General features: G+C 38.3%; 1 protein-coding gene and 1 long non-coding RNA gene across 3 annotated transcripts in view; both read right to left on the bottom strand.

Moving 5' to 3' along the window:
* Positions 1-20,927, bottom strand: part of LOC106912880 (uncharacterized) — a 36,495-nt gene that overhangs the window by 7,281 nt on the left and 8,287 nt on the right. For both annotated transcript variants that reach the window (XM_088016246.1, XM_088016245.1), the window contains exons 4-9: positions 11,188-11,505; positions 10,637-10,939; positions 5,072-5,338; positions 4,521-4,823; positions 3,442-3,759; positions 2,891-3,193 (exon numbers count right to left, since the gene is read on the bottom strand). In XM_088016246.1, the coding sequence (XP_087872372.1) occupies positions 2,891-3,193; positions 3,442-3,759; positions 4,521-4,823; positions 5,072-5,338; positions 10,637-10,939; positions 11,188-11,505 (1,812 nt within the window). The remainder of the gene's footprint in view (positions 1-2,890; positions 3,194-3,441; positions 3,760-4,520; positions 4,824-5,071; positions 5,339-10,636; positions 10,940-11,187; positions 11,506-20,927) is intronic.
* LOC148153976 (uncharacterized) lies at positions 6,225-8,217 on the bottom strand. The gene is made up of 3 exons (XR_015766271.1): positions 7,621-8,217; positions 7,161-7,273; positions 6,225-6,523 (listed from the first exon to the last, which is right to left on the bottom strand). It is a non-coding gene; the product is annotated as an uncharacterized LOC148153976 (long non-coding RNA).

Below are 20,927 nucleotides of genomic sequence, written 5' to 3'. Positions count from 1 at the left end.
CGGCGGTGCACTAACCTGAGAGGTATATTGAAGATTTTATTTTTAAATTTTCAGTAAGCTTCATTTTAAAAAGCCACACTAATACCATGTGTAACAGGGGTTGGATTAAACCAGTCATATAAAGCCAAAAACAGCAATTATCTGCTGTGAAAAATGTGAACGTTTTTTTTTTTTGGAGAGTATGTGATGCTCTTACTTTAACAGCCCAATGTTCCATGAGTCATATGGTATTTACTTCCTTTGCTCTTTTAACAGCTTGTCTGTATTAAGTGTTCCTCCCATAGACATGAATACTTAGACGCCTCACTGAGCGCCGAGTCCTACGTTACGTCTCCGCCATCTTGTATATGGCAGCAGAGCGATCGGAGCTCCTTATGTCCTGTGCTGTGTGGACTTGTTTCAACCGTTTTACAATACAAACTGGATTCACTGACATTACCTTTCACTGGTAAGGATGAAAGAAAATAATAACATAATTACTACTTGACTTTGCAGCCAGAAACTAGCTTCTAAACAATAGAGAAATATTTCTTGTGTAGCTAAATTGACCCAACGTAACTAGTGATTATTAGCATAGCTAATGTTTTCATACTGCTTTCTAATGAGAGAGAGCTGATAAAAAACTTTGTTAGAGGAGAAGTTCATTAAAATCCAGGGGATGTTGTGAGGAAAGATCAGTCAGTGTCAGAGCTGGAGCTGCTGTTCTTCAGTTTCCCAGCTCAGCTTCACCATGTCGGTATTTAGCTATAAAGATGCTACGAGTCAGAGCCCAACATGCTGAAAATATGTTGTTTCTGAATGTGAAGGAATCAGATTTGTATTTTCTATTACACTATTGGATAATTTCTCTTTCATCTTTGGCTTTAGCCTGTGAATCAGGACGTCTCAGAACTCACTGGACTTCTCCCAGTTTGACCAGCAGACTGAACCTGTGACCAGTGTTCCCACTATAATATGAATAAATAAATTTGGGTTTTATTGCACACTTTCATTCTTTCACTTTTTGTGTATTTTTAAATATCTCAGTATGAAGTATTAGTGTGTTAAGACAGCTTATGTAATGAAATAAAAATAATTTACTCTGTTAGCTTTTCTTTCACTCTGTCTATGCTGTCCATAGCAGAGCTGACATACCATACTGTAATAAATATATCTTTCCAGAAAAAAACTTAAGAAAATAAAAGAAAAATATGTAGCTAATGTTTGACAATGACTGATTTATCAAAGTTTATTCTCTTTACAATAAAATATAAAAAATAAAAAGAAATTACATCTTTTTCTTGTCTTGAAACATGATTAACTGTACATGAAATTATGGAATCATGTAAATATGTTCTTGAATAAAACACTGTAAAAGTGTGTCTGTTCATCATGTCAATATAAAAACTATCAGAATAATTTCTATCAAATGAAAACATTGTGCAGAAATGCCCCAAAACAATTAAATAATCACATCAAAAGTTAGAAACTCTGTCTTTAGTAATTTCTTTGATTACCAAATATATTAGTGTGTGTGACAAAATGTGTCAATGTCAGGTATTAACTTAAAATACTTTGTAGAACTGCACTTTCTGAAGCTCGGTCCATTTACTTGTATTAGCTTACTGGCAGACAAGCTACATTCAATATGGCGGATGCTGTGACGTATTGCAGCAATGGGCCAACCCGCCCCATGAGGCGTCTATGGTTCTGCCAAGGTGCCGTCACTGTTGTTCTGCCTACTCAGCTCTCCTCTGTAGTAACTGAGTGATCCGCCATGTCTGTAGTTCTGACTTTCCACCATCATTGTAGTCCTAAAGGGCAGCTGTCATGTTAGTGAAACATGCAGGGGAGATAGAATTCTATCTGTTTGAGGCAGTCACTATTTCTAAAAAAAAAAAAAAAAGAAAAAGAAAAAAAGCAGTCCGAACAACTGCTTCCCATTCAGGAACTGCGAGATGTATTCGAAAAACGTTTAAAGCGTGTGAAAGGGCTATTTCTTATCTTTGATAGTATTGTGATTCATATCTGTACCTCACTCACAGTAATAGCAGTGATGAGAGAGAGATGGTGTGCGCTGAGCTCTGAATTTTTTTAGAAAAGAGTAAAAATGAATGGCTGGGAGCCTGAGTTTACCGACAAGTTCACTCTGAAGCACCTTGACCGAAAACTGTAAGATCAAGAGAAATTTCAAAAACATTTTACAGAAGCAGGCATTTGATGCGATGCCATGACCAACTTTAATACCAACAGAGCGATTTTTGTAGTCACGAGTGCAACTTGAAAATTGCTTCGGGGATCAAAAATCCACTACGTTTGTTTAAATATGGAACAAACTTTGGTTTGTTCCATAAACCAAAGTTTATGGAACAAAAACTTTCCATAAAAGTTTTTGTTCCATAACAAAAACTTTTATGTTATAAAAGTTTTTGTTACTTGTCTTTTTTTTATGTGTCTTTTTTTTTTTTCTTTCTATGGCTGTTATTACTCTTCATCAGAAGCATTTATCACTCTGAGGTCTTAAATAGTGATTACAAAGTATTCAGAATCATAATGAAGTTTTTCCTCAATTTCCCACATCACATCTTTGTCGAGTTTCGCCTTTTCCCCCTTGTTTCCTAAACAAGTGTGTACGGTATGAGAGTGTCAGAGTTGGCGTGACGGAAAGTAAGTGATCACACAGAAGCTGAGTGGAGAAGCAGTAGAGTAGTGGAGCTGAGTGAGGCTGAAACCTAACTGGAGCCTGCAGCACTGAGAATTAGCTTTGTGGAAATAAGCAGTAATGAGACGACCCTGAATTACCAGATTGGACCATTGATGGTAATTACAATTGAAGCTCACACATGAAACTAGGACAGATAAAGATGATGACTGAACACTGTAGCACTAAGAAGAAATAAACGGAACTGACCTGCAGACCAGACAACCTGCGGTTCACTGTAGTCAGTCAAATACTCTGGGTTTCCTCTTCCAGCTCTACATGAATATCCTGCTGTGTGTTTCTGTCCATCAATGATGAAGGAGTTCTCTACAGTCCCATTGATGCTACCAGGCAGCAGCTCATATCTGTAGTTGTTCTTTGATAAATCAGGAACAGCTTTATACCAGTAGAACCTCCATCCTGCAGATGAAGGTTTAACCTCACAGCTCAGAGTCACTGAGGCTCCAGGATTCAGCCATGATGGAGACACAGTGAGGATGGAATCTGGTGCATCTGTTGGAAGAAGAGTTTAAATTAAAGTAAATTAAACACCATGTGACAAGTTTACTATACAATGTCAAAATCTCTTTCAAGAAATTATAGCTCTATATGTAATTTTTTTTGCTGTTTTCCACACCACAGCCTAAATATTCTACTAGCAGCATTAGTTCAAAGATGGTCTTTATTTGAAGAAGAGATACACTGAAGAGTTGAACCAATTCTGTTAGCTTCACTTTAAGTAGCTCTGTATCATAACATACCATTTATGCTGATGTTGACTGCATTGCTGAACTCTCCTGATCCAGACTCACACCAGAACACTGATTTATGGGCTGACCGACTCTTAATGCTACATGAGGATCCAGTCATTTCCCATGAGTTGGAGCAGTCTGACAACCGGAGACCAGAAATTATTTCATCATATTCATTCCAAAAACTTATCAACCCATCATAGTTTTCTCTAAACTCCTTCACTCTCCACTCAGTAGAGTTTCCTCCACAGTTCAGTGTCACAGACTCAGAGGTGAAGTGTTGCTCTCTGTCAGGACTCACTGAGAGAGACGCTGCTGGATGAGGATCTGAAGAACAACATGGAGGAAATAATCAAGACAAGTAGATAGAAAACCACTTTCATTCAGATATGAATGTTTCTTTGTGTATCGTCAGGCTTGCTAAAATAATTTTATATAGAGCAATTTATTCATAAATATATGTAAATTACTAGGAATGCTTCAGAGCTTGTCATAATTTATGCATAATCAGTTTAAAAAATAAATAAATAAAAAATAATCCTGTGACATGTTTGCTCATCAGGAGAGGATTGTGATGTTGAGAAAATGTTTAAATATGGAACAAACTTTGGTTTAAGACTGAGGCAGCACTATATGTCACTTTTTATTTCAGTGGCTGTTATTACTCATCATCAGAAGCATTTATCACTCTGAGGTCTTAAATAGTGATTACAAAGTATTCAGAATCATAATGAAGTTTTTCCTCAATTTCCCACATCACATCTGTGTCGAGTTTCGCCTTTTCCCCCTTGTTTCCTAAACAAGTGTGTACGGTATGAGAGTGTCAGAGTTGGCGTGACGGAAAGTAAGTGATCACACAGAAGCTGAGTGGAGAAGCAGTAGAGTAGTGGAGCTGTGTGAGGCTGAAACCTAACTGGAGCCTGCAGCACTGAGAATTAGCTTTGTGGAAATAAGCAGTAATGAGACGACCCTGAATTACCAGATTGGACCATTGATGGTAATTACAATTGAAGCTCACACATGAAACTAGGACAGATAAAGATGATGACTGAACACTGTAGCACTAAGAAGAAATAAACAAAACTGACCTGCAGACCAGACAAATGTTAGTTTACTGTAATGAGTGAAATACTCTGGGTTTCCTCCTTTAGCTCTACATGTAAATCCTGCTGTGTGTTTCTGTCCATCAATCCTAAATGAGTTCTCTACAGTCCCATTGATGCTACCAGGCAGCAGCTCATATCTGTAGTTGTTCTTTGATAAATCAGGAACAGCTTTATACCAGTAGAACCTCCATCCTGCAGATGGAGGTTTAACCTCACAGCTCAGAGTCACTGAGGCTCCAGGATTCAGCCATGATGGAGACACAGTGAGGATGGACTTTGGTGTATCTGTTGGAAGAAGAGTTTAAATTAAAGTAAATTAAACACCATGTGACAAGTTTACTATACAATGTCAAAATCTCTTTCAAGAAATTATAGCTCTATATGTAATTTTTTTTGCTGTTTTCCACACCACAGCCTAAATATTCTACTAGCAGCATTAGTTCAAAGATGGTCTTTATTTGAAGAAGAGATACACTGAAGAGTTGAACCAATTCTGTTAGCTTCATTTTAAATAGCTCTGTATCATAACATACCATTTATGCTGATGTTGACTGCATTGCTGAACTCTCCTGATCCAGACTCACACCAGTACACTGCTTTATGGGCTGACCGACTCTTAATGGTACATGAGGAACCAGTCATTTTCCACCTGTAGGAGCAGTGTGATAACTGATATATTCCTCCATACTCCTTCACTCTCCACTCAGCAGAGTTTCCTCCACAGTTCAGTGTCACAGACTCAGAGGTGAAGTGTTGCTCTCTGTCAGGACTCACTGAGAGAGACGCTGCTGGATGAGGATCTGAAGAACAACATGGAGGAAATAATCAAGACAAGTAGATAGAAAACCACTTTCATTCAGATATGAATGTTTCTTTGTGTATCGTCAGGCTTGCTAAAATAATTTTATATAGAGCAATTTATTCATAAATATATGTAAATTACTAGGAATGCTTCAGAGCTTGTCATAATTTATGCTTAATCAGTTTCAAAAATAAATAAATAAAAAATAATCCTGTGACATGTTTGCTCATCAAGAGAGGATTGTGATGTTGAGAAAATGTTTAAATATTGAACAAACTTTGGTTTAAGATTGAGGCAGCACTATATGTCACTTTTTATTTCAGTGGCTGTTATTACTCATCATCAGAAGCATTTATCACTCTGAGGTCTTAAATACCCAGATAGCACAGAATCATTGAAACAACATTGAATCAATGTCAGCCAGAAACATTGAATCAACTTTGAACGCTGACATTGAAACATCGAAAGTGGTCGGTGACTTGTATGTTGAATCAACGTTAGGGTTTCAACCATTACTGACATTATATCAATGTTGATTCAACCATCTTCTGTATGTCAGCTTACATGCCTATTTGTGTTGATTCTACATTGAATCAGTTAGGAATCAATGTTGATTCAACCTTCATCTGAACGTGGATCTGCATGCAGATTTGTATTGATTCTACATTGAATCAATGTTGATTCAACACTCATTTGACTGTGGATGTACATGCAGATTTGGGTTGTTTTTATATTGAATGAAAGCTAAGGATTTATGTACATTTTACGTCTGATAGGTCTACATCATAACATGCCACTAAAAGTTTCTTCACTGGTGTTAAACACTGTATTATTGGCAGATGATGCGTAAACTGTGTACAAAAGTTTAAAAATGACAACATGGGTTTGATTTAACATTTTATTTAAGAAAAGAGGGACAGATCTTTAAACATATTTGATTCCTTTTTGACTGTCAAAACAACAGTCTGTTGTCCACAGAAGAACAGAGTCCATGAGGTTAAGCTTTGTACTGTATGAAGTAGGGAAACAGTACAAGTTGTGGTAACCCCAGTTTGACTCTGGTTGGCGTCACTTTGATTCCTTGTGATGTCTTCCTCTCGTTCTGGCGCATAATGAAGCCACTTCTTGACAGTTTTGCTGCAGTCCTCAAGAGTCAGCTTTCGGTCAAACTGCAGAGCAACGGCTGAAAAAAATAAAAGTGAGGAAGGTGCCAGTTAGAAATATGATAAACATTTGAAAAGTTCTGAAACAATGAAATATTAAACAGTGAACTGGTTACAGGTCTGAGAACAAATACAAACCATATAGTTCCCCATGTACACTCACTGTTAAATTAATATCTTAATCTCTCATTAATATTTATCTTAATGTTTACATATACAACTACATTTACCCATTAAGCTGCAGTATAGTGTAGGATTTATGATATTGATATTAAATCAATATTTAAAATAAAGGGCTGTTTATCAGAAAACCTAACAATAAAACTCAGGGAGGATCAGGTTTATTTAACACACCAGAGACAAATAAATAGAACAAAAGGTGATTTATAGTGTAGTTGGAAAAATTATAATTTATACAGAATAAACTTCCATCAAATAACTGGTTCAATCTTCCATCAACTACAAATATTTCCAAATAAGTTGATTAAATTCCTTAAAAAGTGTCTATATGCTAATAAAGATCCCACACAAGTAACAATAGTCCAGTTCAATTTAACCAGTTACCAATACAAGGATCAACAGACTGAATCAGTCATTAGCAGGTTTAGTTCAGTGTTTCACCTGCCTTACATGTTAAGTGTTTCCCTTCTGCCTCACCTGGATTGAATCTGTGGATGATTAACAACCTTCTGCACTTCTTGATGGCTGCAGACGGTCATGTAATCATCCAACTCAGCTGTTCTGGTACAGAGGCTCATTTAAGCACGACCCTAAGCATATCATAATAAAAAGTTTAAAAACAAGTGATTACTATCACAACAATTTAAAGCCCACCTGGAGCAGCCAGCCTTACACTTCCTTGTCCACCACATGTTCTCCCAGACCAAACAATAGGCCCCGCCCTATTTTAAAAACTCAAATCCCACAAAATCTCGCAGGATTTCATACTTAGGCCTGGAGTGGTGGGTAGGATGAAAATAATACAAAAGGAGACATGACCTCAACTATTAAAAATATCCGTTTTGCCCCAAAATAACCAGGATTACTATGGGCACAAAACAATGCCCTTATTTTTCAATAAACACATTTAAGATCAAAGTAATATTGAAAAACTTACCATAAAAGTGCTCAGCGGAGAATTCAATTCAGAAGCCGGTAGCAAACAAGCCAGCAGCAAAGTGGCTTTTTGGTTGGGACAAACCACAAGTGTAAAATTGGGGAGGTGGACTGTACAACTCCTAGTACAGACTTGTAGATGTTTTTGTGTCAACACATTATGCACAGTCAGTAATAATATTTACAGACAAGTAAGAAAATGTACAGAAAGGTATCACAACCCACTGTTCTCAACATGTAGTGCTTAATTTGAAACATGATTAACCCCCACCTAGTAATAAAATGTTCTGGCCCAGAGCTCAAGGAGGGGGAGGGAAGAAGAGATGAGAGGGGGTAAAGAGGAGAAGGTTGGGAGGAGCGGCTGGGTGGGGGAGGTTTGGGAGGGAGTAGGGGGAGATGAGGAGGTGATGAGGGCTGCAACAAACTGCCCAGATTGCACACAACGGTAAATCAACATTGAAGTCCTACTGACCATTTGAGTGTGATATATTGACACAAAAACATCTACAACTTACTACAAGGAGTGGAGCGGTCCACCCCCACCATTTACATGAGTGGGATGTCCCAAACACACAGCCACTTCGCTGTTGGCTTGTTGGCAAAAGATGTTAATTCAATGTTGAATTGCCATCATGTGCAATCTGGGCAGGTGCACAGCTAAGGGAGGGGGGGGGTGCGGTTTCAAGTCGCTTAAATGTCTGATTATAGACTGGGAAAGTCCACCGCCTGTTGAGAAAGGTCCATTTAATGTTAAAGTTACTTTCCCTCAATGGAATATATACTAGTCAGTCCCAGTGACCGTTTCACTCATGGTTTAGCTGATGTGTTTCCTGGGTAAAGATCAACCAAAAAACGCAGACCAACCTCCCCGCCCCTCGTTCAACAGTTTCTGGTAGCGCAGGCGATAAACGGGGCCTGGTGATTCGTTAGGGGTCCGGTAATTAGCCCTGCCCCCCGGCCCAACGCTGACTTGTTCCGCTAGTGAATCTGGGTACAGAACGGAATCACAACTCATTGTCAACACATAGTGCTTAAGTTAAAACGTGATTAACCCTCACCTAAAAGGGGTTGTGCTGTGGTGGCGCAGGGGTTAAGCACAAACCACAATCAAGGACTCAGTCCTCAACACAGCTGTCGCAGGCTCGATTCCTGACCTTGGTGACCTTTGCTGCATTACCCCCCTTCTCTCATTACCCACCTTCCTGTCAATTATCTATCAAATAAAGGCCACTAGCCAAAACATTCTTTTAAAAAATAAAATGTGAAAAATGGAAAGCCCTCACTTAAAATTAAAGTTGTTTCACCCAATTGAGGGGTAGATGGGCCCAGGTGGGGGGAAAGAGGTGTGTGTGTGTTTTTGGCGGGTGGAGGGAAGGGGGTTGGGCATTTGAATGGCAGGCGGTGGTGAGGGGTGCAAAAAACACCTTACATTGATTGAACACTTTGATTACTAGTTTTTCCCCAAACCTTATCCTCAAGGCAAACTGACCTGCATGCTTTCAGTTCAGCAAAACCTTGTTAATCAAATGTTAATTAAAATCATGTGTGCTGAATTAGGGAAATGGCTAAAACTTGCAGGGCAGTGTGCCTGGTGCCAGTGCTGAAAAACACTGGATTCGATGTGGCATTTCAATCAATGAATGTTAATTGGCTAGAATTGAATGGTTGTTTGATGGTTGATCCAGCTTCTGTCGTTGACCTGAACCATACATGCAGCCTTTGTGATCATAATTCAACATTGAATTAACATCGTGTGCTATCTGGGTAGTTGTTCCCCAAACCTTGACGTCAATCAAACTGACCTGCGTTTTTTCAGTTCAGCAAAACCCCGTTAATCAGACATCAATTAATATCATGTGTGTTGAATTAGGGAAATGCCTAAAACTTGTAGGGCCTGGAGGACCAGTGCTGAAACACACTGGATTCGACGTTGGCATTTCATTTATTTGATGTCAACCACAAAACAACATTGATTCAATGACACAGTTTCAACATTAGTTAATTGGCTAGAATTGAATGGTTGTTTTATAGTTGATCCACCATCAGTTGTCGACCTCAACCAAACATGCAACCTTTGTGATGATAATTCAACATTGAATTAACATATTTTCCAACAAGCCAACAGCAAAGCAGCTGTGTGGTTGGGCTATCCCACTCATGTAAACGGTAGGGGTGGACCGCTCCACTCCTTGTAGTAAGTTGTAGATGTTTTTGTGTCAATATATCACACACACACAGTCAGTGAGAATTGTTATGAACAAGTAAGAAAATGTACAGAAAGGAATCACCACCGACTATCCTCTGCAGTGCTTAATTTAAATGTGATAACCCCCGCTCAGTAATAAAATACTCTGACCCAGAGCGCTGATGAGGAGGAGAGGAGGGAAGGGGTGCGGCAATACAGCTGACATTGATTCAATATTGATCAGATGTTGATCAGACATCAGCATTTCAGTCATTAGATTTCAACGACAAAACAACATTGATTCAATGACACAGTTTCAACACTGGTTACTTGGCTAGAGGTGGATGGTTTTTGATGGTTGATCCACCGTCATTTGTCGACTTCAACCAAAAGTCAACGATTCTAACTATTTTTCAACGTTGATTTAACATCATGTGCTATCTGGGTAGTGATTACAAAGTATTCAGAATCATAATGAAGTTTTTCCTCAATTTCCCACATCACATCTGTGTCGAGTTTCGCCTTTTCCCCCTTGTTTCCTAAACAAGTGTGTACGGTATGAGAGTGTCAGAGTTGGCGTGACGGAAAGTAAGTGATCACACAGAAGCTGAGTGGAGAAGCAGTAGAGTAGTGTAGCTGTGTGAGGCTGAAACCTAACTGGAGCCTGCAGCACTGAGAATTAGCTTTGTGGAAATAAGCAGTAATGAGACGACCCTGAATTACCAGATTGGACCATTGATGGTAATTACAATTGAAGCTCACACATGAAACTAGGACAGATAAAGATGATGACTGAACACTGTAGCACTAAGAAGAAATAAACAAAACTGACCTGCAGACCAGACAACCTGCGGTTCACTGTAGTCAGTCAAATACTCTGGGTTTCCTCTTCCAGCTCTACATGAATATCCTGCTGTGTGTTTCTGTCCATCAATGATGAAGGAGTTCTCTACAGATCCATTGATGCTACCAGGCAGCAGCTCATATCTGTAGTTGTTCTTTGATAAATCAGGAACAGCTTTATACCAGTAGAACCTCCATCCTGCAGATGAAGGTTTAACCTCACAGCTCAGAGTCACTGAGGCTCCAGGATTCAGCCATGATGGAGACACAGTGAGGATGGAATCTGGTGCATCTGTTGGAAGAAGAGTTTAAATTAAAGTAAATTAAACACCATGTGACAAGTTTACTATACAATGTCAAAATCTCTTTCAAGAAATTATAGCTCTATATGTAATTTTTTTTGCTGTTTTCCACACCACAGCCTAAATATTCTACTAGCAGCATTAGTTCAAAGATGGTCTTTATTTGAAGAAGAGATACACTGAAGAGTTGAACCAATTCTGTTAGCTTCACTTTAAGTAGCTCTGTATCATAACATACCATTTATGCTGATGTTGACTGCATTGCTGAACTCTCCTGATCCAGACTCACACCAGAACACTGATTTAAAGGATCGATCACTATTAATGCTACATGAGGATCCAGTCATTTCCCATGAGTTGGAGCAGTCTGACAACCAGCGACCAGAGATTATTTCATCATATTCATTCCAATAACTTATCAACCCATCATAGTTTTCTCCATACTCCTTCACTCTCCACTCAGCAGAGTTTCCTCCACAGTTCAGTGTCACAGACTCATAGGTGAAGTGTTGCTCTCTGTCAGGACTCACTGAGAGAGACGCTGCTGGATGAGGATCTGAAGAACAACATGGAGGAAATAATCAACACAGGCAAGATAAAACCATGGCTAAACCCTAACGTTTTCTTCATTTTTTGTTAAAGACTTAATTGAATAATTTGAAATAAACCCATATGTTCCTATTTTTAATTTTATTCTGTAATTATAATTTTCAGTGAGGTTTGGTTTGGTTGTTTATTAGTCAGCTGCTGAGACATCAGACTACGACTTCACTTGTTCTAAAGGTTCTGTTTGAGGGGCTGTTTAGGACAAAAACTATTTTTTGTCTCTCACACACTACTAAAGACTCATACACACAAAAAATATTAAAATTGCACATATAAAATAACAAAATATTGCACACGCATGCATTTTTTCTCTCTAACACACATACATATAAAGCACACTGACATACTATTCTGAATGATAGTTCACACACATACATTTTTGACCTAACAGAAAGAAAGAAAGCAAAAAAGAAAGAAAGCAAAAAAGCAAAAAAGCAAAAAAAGCAAAAAAAAAACAAAGAAAAAAAAGAAAAAAGTATGAAAAAAACAAGAAGAAAGAAAGAAAGAAAGGAAGAAAGAAAGAAAGAAACAAAGAAAGAAAGAAAGAAAGAAACGAAGAAAGAAAGAAAGAAAGAAGGATTTTTTTGATTTTTAACAACACATTTATTTTTCAATAAAAATACATTTCAGCATTGATTACTTTTCACATAAACATTGAATTAAGAACTAGCTTTCTATCATCCATGGAGCACACAACATTATTAAAACACCACAAAGATAAAAACTCTGTTAAGTTATTCATCAATGCAAATAACATAAACTCTGCTTTTACTCTGTTTTTCACCATCAAAATAAACATCTTGTCAACCTTTTCTCCCATAACACCATTTACCTTATTTTTCCTGCTAATATAAATTGAAAATTTTGCCTGTCCAATAAGAAAATTTAACAAATTCCACTTATTGGCTTCCTTTTTTGTATAACCTGCACCAAATATAAAAGCTACTTCAGACCAAAAGACACCACATTTTTTAAAAACATCCTCTAACAACAAAAACAATGGTAAAAGTCGTTTACATTTAAGAAACATGTGGAAAAATAGTTTCTATTTCTTCACAAAAGGGACAAAATCCATTGGTGTCTTTTTTAAATTTCGACAAAAAGCTGTTGACACTCACAGCACCGTGCAGAATCCTCCACTGTAAATCACTTACCCTCTTACTCAAGGGGGGCTTATAAAAAAAACCCTCCATATCGGCTTCTGATTATCTCCTACTTTGAACTTATCTCTCCAAACAGTATCAGTTCTTCCACTCAACTGTTTCTTATTCAACCTTTGAACAACCAGTTTATAAAAAAAATTTCCATTCAACATGCAAAAAATAAAATCTTTCTGATTGAACAAAAGAGGACCTGTCAAATCTGAGAAATCAATATTTAGTCCCATCTCTGGAAAAGGATCCGTAGAATCAGAGAGTTCTTCTCCATTATAACAGTCCACCAGCACCTGTTTTTCATCCAATATCAATTTTCCAAGCCGCCGGTCTAAAATAGTCTTCATGACTCAAATCGATTTTATCCCAAGCAGGGAAGCAGTCGCCTCTGTGTTTTGAAGTTCTGGTCCAGCCGTTTCCACAAGATGTCTTAATTTCAGAACTTTATTCTGAAGCAATCTTCTTGACAATCCAACTTCATCTTCTAAAGCCAAACGTGCCTAAAAAAATAAAGGTTCTTCTAGAAGCCAAAACAAAGACACAGTTGGTTCCAGTCTTTTCCATTCAAAAAGTGTCCATGCTCTAAACACACTTTTATAAAACGCTGACATTTCATACAAACACAACAGTTTGCAATTTAATAAAAACAAAGAACCATCTAAATCAAAACCTCCTACTCTTTTCAAAACAATGCTTGTTATTGGTATCCAAAACACATCCTCCTCCCTCCCCATTAGATATTTCTGAATAAACTGTAACCTGAACGTGGCAGACCTGCTCTCTAGATGAACCAACCCCTGCCCACCTTCCTCTTTAGGTAAGAAGAGCACTGCCTGAGATACCCAATGTTTGTCATCCCAAAAAAACTTAAGCATACAAGATTGAATTCTATTAAGTAACCCAACAGGTGGTTCTAAACATGCTACTTTATGCCACAATAATGAAGCAATTAAATTATTTATGATGAGCACTCTCCCTCTATAAGACATCTGCGGTAACAACCATCTCCACTTCCTTAACCTTCCCTCTACTTTCTCCATCACTCCTTCCCAGTTCTTTTTTTCTGTGTCCTCATCCCCCAAATATACACCAAGATATTTCAAACCCCCTCTTTTCCATTTCAAACTACCTGGAAGCTGAGGAAGTCCAAAAAACCAACTTCCTATTGCCAGAGCCTCACTCTTAGCCCAATTGACATGAGCGGCTGATAATTTTGAAAATAGATCAACAATTCTACCTAGATTATTCACTTCTTGATTTTTAACAATAACAATGACATCGTCAGCATAAGCTGATAAAGAAAAAGATACATTGCACCCTGGTAAAACTAGTCCCTCAATATGTAACCTCATTTTCTTCAACAGTGGTTCAATAGAAAGAGCATATAACATTCCAGACAAAGAACAACCTTGTCGAACACCCCTTGTGACTCTAAAAGGTTTACACAAACACCCATTAATTTTCAGTACACTCTCAATGTTTTCATATAGAACCATAATCTTGGCAATAAATCCAGAGCTGAGACCAAACCTATCCAGCACCTTCCACAGGTAACTGTGCTCAACTCTGTCAAAAGCCTTTTCCTGGTCCAAAGAAACCAAACCAGCATCACATCCCAATGATCTGGAGGCGTCCAAAATGTCTCTAATTAAAGAAATATTATCAAACATCGATCTGCCAGGGACACAGTAAGTTTGTGTTTGATGAATAACTTGGTCCATCACCTCTTTCAGTCTGTTTGCCAGCACCTTCGACAACAGTTTATAGTCTGCACACAACAGTGAAACAGGTCGCCAGTTTTTAATCTCCTGGAGATCACCTTTCTTTGGCAGCAACGTAAGAACTGCTCTCCTGCAGCTCTGAGGTAGAAATCCTTCAGCAAAACTCTCCTCAAAAACCTCCAACAGGTCAACACAGAGGTCAGACCAGAAAGCTTTGTAAAATTCACTGGGAATTCCATCGATGCCAGGCACTTTCCCTCCTTCCATACTTTGAAGTGCAGCATGAATCTCCTCAAGAATTATAGGTTCCTCCACAGGCACGTGCAGTGGGGGGGGGGGGCTGGGGGTGCTTGAGCACCTGCCCTTTTTGCTCCTTGCCCAAAAGTGCCCTTTTGGTCTTTTTTTTTTTTTTGGTATTATTTTCAAAGCCCTCTTCTGACACATGATAACATGTACTAAAATTATTTTATTTTATTTTTTTGTACAACATAATAAGCCTTCCGGTCACCTTGTTACCTTTGACCTTTTGCCCGTGAGGCATGACGCAGTTGCCTCTCGCGCTGTGAGATAAGGCGGCTAACTGGAGCTCAGCATAGCGAACGATCCAGATCATATGTCTGTGTTCCAGATTACAGAACAGTTTTTGGTGAAATATAAAAAAACGTGTTTGGTGAATAAAGTGGAGTAGACTTGCTACTTGTCAGATGACGGAAAACGTTTAAGTCTCGTTTCTGCTTCAGCACGGAGTAGCGGTTTAAGCAGAGAGGTAATGAAATACAACAGACACTGACAGGTCTTTGCGTCTGGCTTCCTCTGAAGAACTACTGAACGGGAGGAGACAGCCAGGTGAGGAAAAACTGTTCTTATCTATCGATTCAGTATTTTTATCATACAGACATTAAGCTGCTGTTGTTGTGCTATTAGCTAGCTGCTAGCTAACGACTTTGTTTGCAAAGCTAGATAACAAAAAGCTTCTTCCCCGTGTACGAGGCACATCGCCCGTCCAAAACCGATCATCTCCATAATGGATAAATGTCCGATCTTCTAATTTCCTTTGCTGCATAATGTACATTGCATTTATTCTGGCGTTAAGTAAATGTGTCTTGAAAGAGAATAGCACTTAAATAACAGTCCAACAAGGATATTCATTTAGAATTAAAAATAACTCACCCTGAATTACCATGATAGATATAATGTGTGTCATTAATGAAGGGGAAAAAACTCAACCCAGACTTTAAGTTTAGGGTCTGGTTCGCAGAGTATGTAGTTAAATTTTTTCCCCAATCATTCAATGGTGAAAAATAAACTAACCTCAGTTAAGTAAAATAAAATTGTAATCAAAACTTTTGGAATTGTAATGATTTATTTTTTAAAAAACAAATTGTTTTGTTTAAAAAACTTTTTTTAATTAAATAACTAATTTTTGCCTTGTGAACTTAAAAAGTTATTTGCCAAACAAAATTTTATTTGCACACATCAGAAATCTTGTTGTGATTTTGGGTCCTGCCCATGACGTCATGTGAGAATCACAAGCAAAACTTTGAGTCAAACAAAAACTTAGAATATCAAGAAAAGATTTCTGACATGCACAAATAAGTTTGTTTTCCAAAAAAAATTCACTTCATGAGACAAATGTGTGATTTAAATGTTTAAAAAAGTTTAAGCAAAACTCAGTAGGCTTTTTCCATAATGACATGCATTAACAATTCAATTTTTGCTTTTGTTTTTTTTTTGTTTTTGTTTTTTTTTTCTGCAGTTCCACCTTAAAGTTTGATGCAGCTCTGCTTTCCTGAATGGACCATCTTCATCTCCACTGCAGCAAACAGGCAGCTTTTTTATAGATTACAGTTCACTAAAAGGTTGCATTGTGCCCTTGTTTATATTTTTAATAGTGTAATTCTGTAAAGACAAAATATGTAAATCAGAGCTAAACCACCAGCTCTGATTTACATTTCTTGCTAAATTGCGGGTTTGAATATCGCAATACTTTCTTATAACAAAATAGACCTGCAGAAAGAAATTACTAATAAAATATCTTACATATGCATAGTTGTATGCTCTGTATCATTGTTGTAGTACTCGAGAACGGTCTTGGTCTCGATACCGGTCTCGAGACCATTTATTGATGGTCTCGGTCTCGTCTCGGACTCGACCGCATTTGGTCTCGGTCTTGTCTCGGTCTCGGACGCTGAGGACTCGGCATTTTATTTCAAGACCAGTCGAGACCGCAACTGTTAAAATATCACTAAACATACAGCACACTATCTAGTTTATTTGTTAACATCTTTGTTTTCAGTGGATGCAAAACGCACCGATTAAAATCCAAGCAATAACGTGACTTGCCAAATACGTGTTTCTGTTTCTCTCCCCTCCCTCTCCCCACCTTTCACTCTCACGCGGCGCTCTGAGACAGGCGCAGTGGTTTTCTCTCAGCGGCATAAGATGTTTAATCGTCAGTAATATAATAGCGCTGCATAAATAATAAGAAATCCGATGGCCACAGCTAACTCAACATCCAGGCAGTTTCACAGACGGTGGGGACAACGTCTTACTTTTTTCGTCACTTAGAAAAGTAGCTCAAAGAAAGGTAAGCTCCGTTGACGTGATGTTAGCAAAGCTAGCTGTACAGAGACACATAAGCATTTGTGATGAAAAAAGTTGTCACTCACTGTGCTGAATTATTGTGCAGAGGTGTTGACTGACTTGTCGCATATATGGGACAATGCTGTGTCCAAAAGTCACCAATATAGTGATGTGACATTCAGGAACAGTACGATTCATCTGCTCGTCTCTGTACTTATTAGATAGGACTGGAGTGTCACTGAGAGTCGTTCTATGGACTCTTTGCACCTCAGCCTCCGCGTTTGTGGAAAAGCGGCTCGATTGTTTCCGATCTATTGAAAATGGCCTTTTACACTAGGTGCTTTCAGGGCTTGGCCAAGGTTTGTACATCGATCCGAAGCCCCAACAAGTAAGCTGGAGAAAGGTTTTAAGATGTATGCCTCGTTATACATTTAGTGATACTAAGGTGAGTTTTACTTAAACTTTGTGGCTAACATTAACCTTAGCTTATGCTAGTAGGCAATATTCTCGGACATTGTTCTTGTAAAAATGTGCTATTTAAGTATCTAAACATTCTAACGGACAATGTTTTTACCTAATTTTCAAGTATATTGTGTGTTTATTGTCGTTAGTGTCAGACTAAAGGGGTTCGGTTACGGTTCGGGCTTTTTACTTCGGAAGCACGACGAAGCACAACAAGCCTCGTAGCTTAACAGTAGCGCAGCTCTGGTGTCAGAGATCTGGTTCAGCTGTTCAGGTTCAAAGTTGCTGCTTTTAGAAAAATATGACCGTGTTGCTTCATGTCTCCATGTTATTTCGTTTTATTACCTTTGCATGTTTCTTGTGAAGAGCTCAGGACGGTGTTTACAGCAGTATGTACAGGCGGATCAGTTGCTTGGCTGTCTGGCTCTGGTCTGCTCTCTCGTTCCCATATACTCGCTTTTTCAGGCTGAATACAGAAGTGATTCCATGGAAATAACTCAGGGAGGCTCCTTTATTTATCATCCGTATCCCTGGTATTTTTAGGCTGATCCGGAGTGAAGTGAAGGCTGCAAACTTTGTGTTGTGCAACGTTAGCTTTAACTGGTAGCGACAAATATTTACAAGCCACCATCTTCTTAATTCAGGATCGCTTGGAAATTAATGAAAACTTAAAAGCTCACTATACTAGACAACAATGTTCATAGTATTGCGTTTTTTGCATCTGAAATACGACTTAGTCTTTTCTACCAGTCATGGTAACTCAAAGCGGAAACAAGTGAGCCGCATTAGCTCCTGGAGATGTAACGTCAACGCCGTAGGTGCAAAGAGCCCATTAGATTACCATACGCTGTCAGAATAGCATACATGCAGTGAGTACCATGCCTGCGCATTAAGAAGTCTCACAGTCAGAGGAGTTGTCAGCTCACCATACACAACAAGTTATGATGAAAATAAGTAATTAAATTGTTTTCCATGATAACTATGTAGATATACATGCATTGTTTTTTCAAATTGTATTTAAAGCAGGGTCTGGCTGCAGCTGGAGTCAGCTACAACACACGCCCGTGTAAAACTCATTAACCTACTTAACCGCTAAGTCAAGATACCATACAACTGTTAATAAAGTGTATAATGATCTACGTCATGATTCTATGTTGCTAATTAAATACAATTATATAGCAAAGACGTGTCTGACAGATATAGCCGTGGGTTTGTGCTAAGCGTATGACGATCTGACAGCATATGCTGACCTGACAGAACACTCTTCTTTGTTATTGTAATCCCCTGCGTACACTGCAGCAGCTATCATTATTTTATTTAAATGTACATTGATATTTTTTAATTAACAAATAAATAAAACAAGAACGATAGAGCACACAGAGCATGCACATTGCTCTTTGATTGTTTTCGGTCAAAGTGGCAGCTGTAATGGTAGTCTGCCATGGTGTCAGACTATCTGGTTTCATGTAGTGGGAGAGAGGGTGAGAACAGTCACGGTGAACGTCTTGTGATTGGTTACTTCTTGCTTGTTGCTCCTTGGTCAGTGTTCATAGTTGAGCGTTATTTACCATCACTGCATTGCCTCAATTGCTATGTTTAATGGTGCAGACAGTGGCGGTTTCTGACATGAGCAACCACCCAGGGCGTTATCTTTTTAAGGATGGCACGAGACCACCGTGGATTGTAGCACAGAGATGGAAGCAAAATTAATATTGATTAATTTTATTAATCAATATTAATATCTAGGTGTTTTTATGTGAATATGGATCTTTCAGATCAATTTGAGAAGTAATTTTGATCATATTTCACATTTTATAGTATCATGTAGCGTGGGGCGCTGGTCTTGGTCTTGACTCGGTCTCGACTTCCCTCGGTCTTGGTCTTGACTTGGTCTCGGACCCTAAAAGTCTTGGTCTTGTCTCGGTCTCGATACGCTCTGGTCTTGGTCTTGTCTTGGTCTCGGGTTAGGTGGTCTTGAACACAACACTGCTCTGTATAGAGATTTACCTTAGCTTTGATTGTATATTTCACAATTTTGTAATTTATCATTGTTTATTAAACTCTGAAAGCTGAATGGCTTTGTTAATATTCTGTCCTAGAATGCGGGGAGATGTGCCCTTTTTTTTCTTTTGAGCACCTGCCCTTTTAGTGGTCTCTGCACGGCCCTGTTCCTCCAGCTCCTTGGCAAAATCCGAAGACACTCTTGGAAGACCATTGCAAAAGTTGTTGAAACTGTCTTCATCCTCAATGTATTCAGAACTATACAGATCTGCATAGAAATCAGCTGCTCTCCGCCTGATGTCACCGTCTGCAGTCAAAAGAACATCCGCCGCTGATTTCAAACCATGCATGAACTTGCACTGTCCTTGCTTCTTTTCCAATGAGAAGAAAAAACTGGTTGGAGCATCCATTAAAGCAACTTTCTGAAAACGGCATCGAACTAACGCTCCCTGTGTCCTTGAGCCCAGCAAATCAGCCAAAGCAGCTTTTTTTGACTTGAGGTTCTCAAAACAACCTTGATCTCCTGTGGATTGTGCAGAAGCCTGCAACTCCACTATTTCAATCTCCAGATCTCTAATAGACCTGGTTAAACTAGATGAAACATTGACAGTGTACTGTTGACATAGTTCCTTAATTTCAACCTTCCCACGATCCCACCACTGCCTTAAAGATGCAAAATCTTCTTTTCTAGTTTTGTGCACTCTCCAAAAAGAAATAAAAGCCTCTTTAAAATTAGTGTCCAATAACAAAGCAGCATTAAAATGCCAATAGGCAGACTTATGTTTGATGTTGGCAATAAAAACACTACAAGAAACCAACGCATGATCTGAAAAACTTACAGGATGAATGTTACAATTTTTAAAAATTCCAAAACTATGTCTAAAACTATACATTCTATCCAACCTCGCTGCAGAAAAGAAATTATCTGTATTTCTAGTCCATGTATAATGTATTTTTTGAGTATGCATTTCTCTCCAAACATCAACTAAAGAAAACACATCAATCAAATGTTTTAAGAGAGTTGTCGAAGCTGGATGAGGTTCAAAATGATTCCTATCCAACTGACTGTTTTCTGTACAGTTAAAGTCTCCACCCAAAAAAAGAAAATCATCCATATCACATTTACATAAAACATCTTCAAGTTTATGTAAAAAAAAAAAAAACACTCTCGTCTTGTATTTGGAGCATACACATTCACAAACACAATATTAAAACATTCATATTTTGCTTTCACCACCAATAATCTACCCTTGATCACATCCTCAAACTCATAAGACACTGGTAGAAATTTTTTTGAGAACAAACTTGCAACTCCTCCACTGGCCTGGTTTAAATGACTTAAAATAATTTCACCTCCCCATTCTCTCCTCCAATCTATTTCATTTAAACAATCACTGTGTGTTTCTTGTACCATTAACACATTTATACGTTTTAAATTCATAAATTCAAAC

Source organism: Poecilia mexicana, unplaced genomic scaffold (assembly GCF_051168715.1).
Source record: "Poecilia mexicana isolate PSO_F unplaced genomic scaffold, ASM5116871v1 scaffold_18, whole genome shotgun sequence".
NCBI classification, from domain to species: domain Eukaryota; kingdom Metazoa; phylum Chordata; class Actinopteri; order Cyprinodontiformes; family Poeciliidae; genus Poecilia; species Poecilia mexicana.
This window is presented reverse-complemented; position numbering and strand designations above follow the sequence as displayed.